The following is a 9,505-nucleotide window of genomic DNA, read 5'->3' as shown; positions in this document are numbered from 1 at the left end:
GAGCTCTCTGAGTACATCTACATTAGATGCTTTACTGTGGACTAGACTGATCTAATACACAGTAAATTGTCAACCTCTACATGTGCACTGGTCTTACTTACATCAAACAAATGAAATAATATATAGAGAAAGCTCATGATACAGGAACTGATAAAGTGCTTCACCAAAAAAAAAGTGCTTTGTCTTGCTTATTTATAAGTATATAGCTATAAACTCTGAGTGGAAGAGACTTTTCCAATTTGCATTCAAATTTTAACACTACAGGGTTGATTTACAAAGATCAGTGAGTTAGATACCAAACTGCCATCTACTTTTTATAGGATTTAGGTGCCTCACCTTCTTAGAGGTTTTAGTAAATTCCATTTGTGGCCTACCTGCACCTTTGTGCATCTGACCCTTCAATCCATTAAGGAGCTTCCCCAAACTCAGAATGTAAAAAAACAACGTATGACTACTTCTGGTTTCCTGTGCCATTCTTAACACAGTGGGATGATGGAAATGCTTATATACATTCACAATATCCTGGCTTGTGGATTGCAAGTGAATAGGTTTCCAAGCCTTTCTTCTTTTCATGGAAATTTGTCTTTTCTGAAGTTTCATGTTAGATTTGCAGCTCGAAGAGAACAACACATTTTTTTTCTGCTGCTCTCCACTTCTGCTCTGAAACTGCAATAGAGTTTCTTTCAATCCCAGCTGTACAGTAACCAGCCGCAACCATCAATGCTTTACAGGCCCATATGTTGTAGAGTTCTGTAATGGCACAGTCTTCTTAATATTTCCAGAATCGTTAGAGACAGAATATCAAATCTCCTTTGGCTTAGATGAAGCGTTTTATTAGCAGCACAATGTTATACAGTAGTCTCTGTTTTTTTTACAGTTCTACTTTGAAGGTGCTGAGTTATTACAGTCTTCTCTTTATGGTATCTGAAACAAAGACCAGCAGAAATTATTTCAGAGCACACAGAGCTATGCATACAATTTTAACTAAATATTAATATTATATTTGAGTAGGTCAACATTTCATACCAGAAAAAGTTCCCAATTGAAAGTGGCAACATTTTTCCTAAAAAAATCTCATTGATTTTTTTTTTTTTTTAATTTCCAGACCCTTTCAATCCAAAGCAATTTCTTGGTAACAGAACCCCTGTTGATGTAAATTGACTGACTTCTACTGACCTAACATCTCCTACAAATTTAATAATTTAACTACATTTCTAAAGAATCTATCCAAGTATACCCTCAGTTGGCATCAGGAAAGTTCATGTCCATTAGCAGAAGTGGAGCTTTAAACATTTTATCTCCATCTTGAATAGGTACTTACACAATTACTATAGTATCTAAATGCCTCACATATTTTTCAAGTATGTAGTCCTATAAGGGAAGTAGTACTATCTGTATTTTGCAGATGGCTAAGAGAGGCCTAAAGAGGCTAAGTAACTTGTTCAACAATGACAGTCGGTCTTTCATCAGCCCCATGGGATGCCCATGCCCGCTACGGGACAGGGAAGTCCGGGTGAGGGTGATTCCCTGCCCTCCATTAATGCTGACTTTGTGAAGGAACATCTTGAGAAGCTGGATACCTTCAAGTCAGCCGGCCCTGACAATCTTCAGCCCAGGGTACTCAAGGAGCTGGTGAGCATCATAGTCCAGCCTCTAGCGCGGATCTTTGAAAACTCTTGGCGCTCTGGTGTAGGGCCCGAAGACTGGAAGAAGGCCAATGTGGTGCCTATCTTCAAGAAAGGGAGGAAAGTAGATTCGGCTAACTATAGGCCCATTAGCCTGACTTCTATCCCGGGGAAGATCTTAGAAAAGTTTATTAAAGAGGCCATCCTTAATGGACTGGCCGACGCCAACATCTTAAGGGATAGCCAGCACGGGTTTGTTGCGGGTAGGGCTTGCTTGCCCAATCTCATTTCCTTCTACGACCAGGTGACCTATCACCTGGACAAGGGAGAAGAGATTGATGTCATATATCTTGACTTGAAAAAAGCCTTCAATCTGGTGTCCCATGATCCCCTCTTGGAGAAACTGGCCAATTGTCGCCTTGGGTCCTCCATGATTCACTGGCTGGAAAATTGGCTCCGTGATCAAACCCAGATGGTAGTAATTGATGGAAGTCACTCATCGTGGTGTCCTGTGACCAGTGGGGTCCCCCAAGGCTCTGTCCTTGGACCCATACTGTTCAACATCTTCATTAATGATGTGGACACTGGAGTCAGAAGCAGACTGGCCAAGTTCGCCGATGACACCAAACTTTGGGGCAAAGCATCCACACCAGAAGACAGGCAGGTGATCCAGGCTGACCTGGACAGGCTCAGCAACAAGATGAACATGAGCCTGCAATGCGATGCTGCAGCTAGTAAAGCGACCAAAACACTGGCTTGCATCCATAGATGCTTCACAAGCAAATCCCGGGACGTCTTTCTCCCCTTGTACTCGGCCTTGGTGAGGCCGCAGCTGGAGTACTGCATCCAGTTTTGGGCTCCACAATTCAAAAAGGACGTGGAGAAGCTTGAGAGAGTCCAGAGAAGAGCCACGCGCATGGTCAGATGTCAGGGAAGCAGACCCTTCGATGACAGGCTGAGAGCCCTGGGGCTCTTTAGCCTGGAAAAGTGCAGGCTCAGGGGTGATCTGATGGCCACCTACCAGTTTATCAGGGGTGACCACCAGTATCTGGGGGAACGTTTGTTCACCAGAGTGCCCCAAGGGATGACGAGGTCGAATGGTCATAAATTACTACAAGACCGTTTCAGGCTGGACATAAGGAAGAATTTCTTTACTGTCCGAGCCCCCAAGGTCTGGAACAGCCTGCCACTGGAGGTGGTTCAAGCGCCTTCATTGAACACCTTCAAGACGAAACTGGATGCTTATCTTGCTGGGATCCTATGACCCCAGCTGACTTCCTGCCCTTTGGGCAGGGGGCTGGACTCGATGATCTTCTGAGGTCCCTTCCAGCCCTAATGTCTATGAAATCTATGAAATCTATGACAGGAACTCTGTGATGGGACATAAAATTTAACTTGAGTCTCCTGAATTCCAGGCTAATATCTGAACCACTGGACCATCTTTCCTAATTCTTCTAAGGGAGTCTGCTTTTGAATTTTTCACAGCAGCAATAGCCCAGTCAGGGATGCTGCCTGTAGAGAGGCTCTGCCCAGTACCACTTCCCAGAGACATTCTGACTGAATTAGCAAGAACTTCCAGAGAACAGAGGCTGTGCCCTCCAGAGTGTGTGCCATAATGCCATCAAAAGAGTGCAGCGATAGCTACAGCACCACACTCTAGTTACACCATACTCCATGTAGGTAGGTAGATTGGGGAACCTACTAATGACAATGAATGTAATAGTTTTTTGAAAGTAGTAAATTAAGCAAGCTGACTTATTTCTCTCCTACTTACTTTGACATAGTCTGTTGAATCTCCAGTTCTTCTTCTTTTTCTAGTCTGCACAGAATTGATTCCAAAAAGGATAGATTAAACTTAATGTACTGAGCAACCTGTTGGGGGAATGTAGGAAAGGCACATTAATGACATGCAAGAAATGGGGAGAGTATAAGGAGATATGCAGAATTATACTGTACGTACATCACTGCTGACTTCTTCTGCATCCCTGTCCATGAGAAAAAATTGGGCAATTTTTTCTGAAGGTCCCTGTAAGATTCTCTCCAACAGTGGAATCTCTGTGTTCTTGAGCTGTTTCTTTTCTGGGAATGAAAATATACTAATTGACTCTCACAATCATTTTGCGGCATAATATGCAGCAAGAGTACAAGTGCCTAAGACAAAGAGCATCTCCTTGTCTTAGGTTTTTCAGCCTAAGGCCATATACAGCCATTGACTGACAAATTGCCATAAACATAAACAGAAGTCCCACATACAAATGTACTGTATAGGAGTAGATGGCCCTAAGGAACTAAGGCCAACATTTCTGAACCAGGTACCAAAAACTAGGTTCCTAAGCAGAAGCATAACTGGGAGAAGGGGGAGGTATGTGGACTGAGACAGCAGCTCTAGGAGCTGCTTTTTGTGGGAGTTGGAGGTGGGTGAGCCACAGAAAGAGCCACCGCTGAAGTTGGTGCCTTCACCTTCTCCTCCTTGTGTTCAGTTGCCATGTTCAAATTTGGGTCCAGAAACAGACATCCTTTTGGGGAAGGCCAGTAGGTGTTCTGTTGTCTGAAAGTTTCCTCCGCATTTGCAAGTAGTATTTGCATTGCTAAAAAACCCCTGCAGTTCTACCAACCCCTGTTCTAAGGTGGTTCGATCTTTTCCATATTGGCTAATAAAGCTCTATACCTGCTGAGAGATATGGGACAGCTTTGATATACATCTTAACTCCCTCCTTGGTTACCTCTAGTCATGACTGACACATTTGTATTTGTGTGGCTGTCAGTGTTTCATCCAGTGCCTGAGTTTCAATGATTTTAGTCAACTGGGAGCCTAGTGTGGTCAGGTAGTGGGCACCTTTTGTCTTTGATCTGTCAGATACATTCTATTTTGCTTGCTACTGCTCTCCTGATGTCTGGTGAGGCAATTCCAGCAAGTAGATGGAGACTATTGATATTCATTTATTTAAGGCATCCAGTAATGCGCCTACAACTTTTGTTCAGCACAGTTTCTAGCTTTTTTGCATGTGCTGATCTTTCCCAAGTTGGGCATGTGTACTCAGCTGCTGAGTAACAATGTGCAAGCACAGTAGTTTATAATGGTGTTGGGTTAGCCCCCATTTGGATTTGATGAGCTTCTCTAATATGTTGTTTTGGGAACTGACTTTGTCTTTTTGACATGTGCATTATAAAAAAAAGTGTGCAGTCTAGTGTCACTCCCCAAAAAATAGTATTTAGGCAGAGGATAAAGGTTATTCCATTCCAGGTTAGGTTGAGTTGCTTACTAGTTTTTTAGTTCTGAAGGTGGAAGAGACTAAGAGTAGTGTTGCAGGTTACCTTTAAACCATTCTAAAGCCACTTAAAACAGAAGTGTCCATGCATTAAAGGGTGTTAAACTGTACCAAATCTCCCCTAAGTATCTTAAAGTTATACCACTTTGGGTGAGGGTTATCTTTGAGCTGTTCTACCTAGCTTGAGTTAGGGCATTGTTAGTCTGCTCCATGGAGATAAAGGGTACAGAGAGAAGTGTAGTTCCTCGCCGTAATTAAGCAAGCTTTGTAGGGGCTGAAAAACTCCCAGCCTGAAGTTCCTCCACTCCTTTTCTCCCCTCCCATTCTGAAAACGGTGATAGGCTTGGAGGCAGCTCACATGGAAGTTGCAGAAGTCACTCTGTTTTGAAACATCATCATCTGGAACATTTGAAACATCTTCAGATTATCACCAGATCAGCTGTTTTTGAAGGTGTCTGATGCCATGCACTTCTGTTTGGTCACAGCTATAGGCTACTTTCTGTGGCCAGATCAGGCAAAAGAATTCACTTTTTCTGCACCCAAAGTGACAAATTTGCAGTCATCCAGCATCCTAGGATGCATGGCTCCCAACAGCTCTACCCCTGACAAACTTTCCAGCTTTCCAAGCTCAGGGGATGGTGCTGGCCCCAACTCAACACCCCCACCTACCCACAGTAGGTATGTCCCTCAGACAACAATGTACCATGCTGCTGACTCCAAGAACCTCAGGAGACTGATCTGGGCTCTTGGCCCAGGGGCCAGGTACATGGCCCTCCCCTCAGAGGACTAAGCCTCTGCCCAACATCTGGGGGGATCTCCCTAGTCAGGAGAATTTGGGGGTGGTGGGCTGGCTTCCAACCCCAGGCTCCCATGTTCTTGTGGGGAAAGGAGGGAAAAGACTGCCTAGTGTCAAGCATAGTGACAGCATGGAGCCTGGGGAGGAATGCTTCCGCAGGCTTCATGCTTTTGCCACGCTGAATCCCCATAGTTTTGCCCTTGCTCGCCAAACCCTTTACTAGTAACTCACAGTTGTGTAGGTCAGAGATGGCACTAAATCTTCGTCTATGACTGTCCTGAAGCTGTTCTAGCTTTAACACCATCTACCATTCCACAGACTTAGAATGGTTTAAAGGTAACCTAACCTGTGTTTTATTTGGATTGGTATGTAGTTGATTTTTTATGTAAAATCTGACAACCCATTGAGCACTGAGGCCAGTGTGGCCTCAAACTGGGTGAAATTCTTAGCTTGGGTGGTACTACACAAGTCATTTGCCTAAATAACATTTCTTATGCCTGGGTGAATTGGTTGATCGTTGGTGTAGTATAGGTGCAAGCATGTCTCCTTCAGGTAAGCCATTCCTCTGTTTTTGCCATCAACTCCACTTCTTGCATAATTCAATGCAGAATTATCACATTTCTAGCAAGGCTGTATTATTCATAGTGTTCGGTAACCTTTCACCATATTTTTGCAAGGAACCTCCAGTGTTTTACAGTGTCAGAAGCTGCTGAAGTGTCTATGAATATGGCACCAGTGACAATTTCTTTTTCAAAGCCATCTCTAGTGTGCTGCGTGATGTTTAATACTTGACCAGTGCATGGGCTGAACTCAGCTTGCTTGAGGAGTAGGTATTCTTCAACAACTGTGACAAATGGTTTTAAATGTTATAGAATTTGAAAAGATGACATAGTAAGGAAATAGATTTGAAGTGCTTTGGATCTGAGGGATCTTTCCCCATTTTGACAAGGGTGACAATACATAATTGTTGCCATATCTTGGGCGCTTTGTACATGATTACACACATTTGTATAGCTAGAGTAACAAGGGCCTTGCTGTTGGTCCGAAGTGTTTTATTTGTTCTGTGCAAGTATCATCAAGACGAGAGGCTTTGCTGTCTTTAAGCATGTTTATTGCAGTTGCCACCTGGCAGTGCCACCAGCACTGCAGCAGTGGCCCCATGGACTGGCTGTTCCCAGGGCATGGAGCTGCTCTGTTATACCTCTGCTCTTAAGTTTATATTCAGGAATCTATATAGAAATTGGTATACACAGAAACATATGTTTCAGTTTAAGTAAAATAACAAGGAGTTAGACCCTAATTTCATGCCCACTAGTTTTAAACTGTCAGCCTTCATTTCCCTTGTATAATTTTGAAAATAATTTGTTACCATTAATAGTTTGACATAGGAAGAGGTCATTAGCCATGTTAGTCTGAAGTTATTTTAACATGTAAGTCAAATATAAGCCCTCTTTTGTCCACCTTACTCCTAATATTTGTAAATGTTACTTTTAGCTTGTTAAAGTGTATTATTATTCTTTATTAGTGAGAGAAAGAATGCAGGGGAAGCTACAAATGCATTTGCTGAATATGCCATTTAAGGCCAAGCAATATGAATGGGATATATGAGAATAAGGGTTAACACCTTTAAAATACAAGCAAAATCTCACAGGAATAAAGCTGTAGGCTTGGTACTTAGGAAACCACCATTTCAAAGGAATTTTACCAATTGTTGCTTCACATTAGTATCTTTTCAGAGCAGTATACTACTAGTTTCTAAAAGAGCCACCCTGAAATGATGCCATGTGCCCTACAGAATTAAATGGAATTAGTGGGCACTTCTACATGAGACGCTACTACACCATAGTGTTGGCAGGCACTAGCCATGATGACAATGATACTGCACAGTAGTAGTGAGATACTGCACAGTAGCTCATTGCTACTCTGCATTAGTATAAAAAACCCATGTGGGGATGGTACTGCACAGTCACGCCAGTTGCTGAGCAGTCATTTAGTACTCGGTTAAGCAAGTACTAAATGACTATGCAGTAACAATTGTGCAGTCTGCCACTTGTGTAGACGCAGCTGCAGAGAATGTGAATTAGGACAGATTTTTTCCCAGAGTGTGGTCCTCAATTTCTCTTTCCCACCTCCACTTTTTCTGATGTAACACATAGCATTCTGCATTAAGAAATATGCACTGAATAAATGTGGGTAATTCCCCTGTTTCACAATGATATTGTTCCTTCGTAACTGGGAATCAAGAATGGTGTGGCATTGATCTAACCCATAGCTGGGGAGCCAGGATATGCTAGTGGCTTGTCCCCATCATGTAGGAGGTAAGACTCCAAAAGCCCATTTAGTATATAAACAGAGGTGGAGCAATGGTGAATCAAACTGGCCGGCATGCTTACCTCCTGAGGCATGGATAATGTATAAGGCAAATTCATACGGACTGTTTTCAATCTGTCAAAAACAAAAATCTTCAGCATACTGAATAACACATTTTTTATACTGTATTTTTCCTCAGGATGACACCGTCAGCAAATGCTAGATATGCATCTCAAACTTGTAAGTTTATATCACAATTTGATATTTGGGATCCTTGTACTAACAACCTAAATATAGGAGGGGAGACACTTCTGAAGTCCCTTTGATATGGCATCATCTTCCTCTCCCTGCTTCCAGATACCAAGTAGCTAGTAAAGTTGGTTATTTACAGTATTCCAGAACTGTTTTTTGCCATTTTCAATTTAACACTCACATTTAAGAAATGCCCTGCTATTGGTGTTAGTGATGATAATTATTTATAAAATGTAGAAGCACTCTGAAACAGAAATTCAAATGCATCATCTCCAAAGCCAGGGTTATTATAAGCACCAGCAAAAGGAAGGGTTATTATAGCCACCTTAGAGTACACTACCATTGCAGATTATGATTCTATAAAATATTCCAAAGCTCCTTGCACACAAATACCATATTTATCCATGAGTTTAGCACATGAGTTTTCAGTGAGGAAGATCCTAAGTCCTGCCCCTAGATGTAGAGCAAAATTCCTTTAGTTCATAGATTCATAGATTGTAGAGTCCAAGCTAGGTGATAGCACCATCTCTCTTAGAAGCCCATTCCAGAGCCTGGCCACCCTTACTGTGAAAAACGTCTTCCTAATATCTAACCTAAATCCACTCCCAACTAGTTTACACCTGTTATTCCTAGTCGCTCCTAGTTGTGAGCAAATCAGAGGCTTGAAATAGATGTAGCCAAATGAAGCAGATATGCTGTGACATAATGGGCATGTCTACATGAGATGTTTACTGAGGAGTTACCTAATTAGCTCCGCAGTAAATGTCTCGGCGTCTACACGTGTGGTCCTATGAGGCTGCAGGAAACTAATAAACTCTGCAGCAGGGTTGTACTTGTAAATACAAGTACTATCCTGCTGCGGAGTTTTTTCATGCACAGCAAAGCATATGCAGATGTTGACCTCGCTGGCTAGGGCATGAGGGTGCTTCAGTATGGGGGCTGCTTTGCTGCAATAAATTCTGGTGCACACTGTGCTGGAGTTTATTAATTCACTTTACTTGCACATGTCCACCTGCCTGATGCATTAGAACACAGCTGATCTTCTTCACTGGGTGAAAGACACTTTGCCTCTTGTCCTGCCTTTGATGGTGCAATGTGACCTTTTTGCTTTCCCTGCTCAGCCAGACCTGTGCCCTGCATCTAGGTGGGTGGGGAAAGTGGGGTTTTCACTGCCCAGCCAGACATGTGGGTCTGGTTGATTAGGAAAGCACTTTTCCCCACTCAGCCAGATCCTGGGTATGGTTCTGGATGAG

General features: G+C 42.7%; 1 protein-coding gene across 2 annotated transcripts in view; it reads right to left on the bottom strand.

The window, feature by feature from the left end:
* Positions 1-6: 6 nt before the first annotated feature.
* Positions 7-9,505, bottom strand: part of RASSF6 (Ras association domain family member 6) — a 39,585-nt gene continuing 30,086 nt past the window's right edge. The window contains exons 8-11 of one of the 2 annotated variants that reach the window (XM_006018759.2): positions 8,084-8,135; positions 3,586-3,704; positions 3,400-3,497; positions 7-924 (exon numbers count right to left, since the gene is read on the bottom strand). In XM_006018759.2, coding sequence (XP_006018821.1) covers positions 849-924; positions 3,400-3,497; positions 3,586-3,704; positions 8,084-8,135 — 345 coding nt within the window. In that variant the 3' untranslated portion in view covers positions 7-848. The remainder of the gene's footprint in view (positions 925-3,399; positions 3,498-3,585; positions 3,705-8,083; positions 8,136-9,505) is intronic. The other variant, XM_006018761.3, reaches the window with a different exon arrangement.

This window comes from Alligator sinensis, unplaced genomic scaffold, assembly GCF_000455745.1.
Source record: "Alligator sinensis unplaced genomic scaffold, ASM45574v1 scaffold222_1, whole genome shotgun sequence".
Taxonomy (NCBI): domain Eukaryota; kingdom Metazoa; phylum Chordata; order Crocodylia; family Alligatoridae; genus Alligator; species Alligator sinensis.
This window is presented reverse-complemented; position numbering and strand designations above follow the sequence as displayed.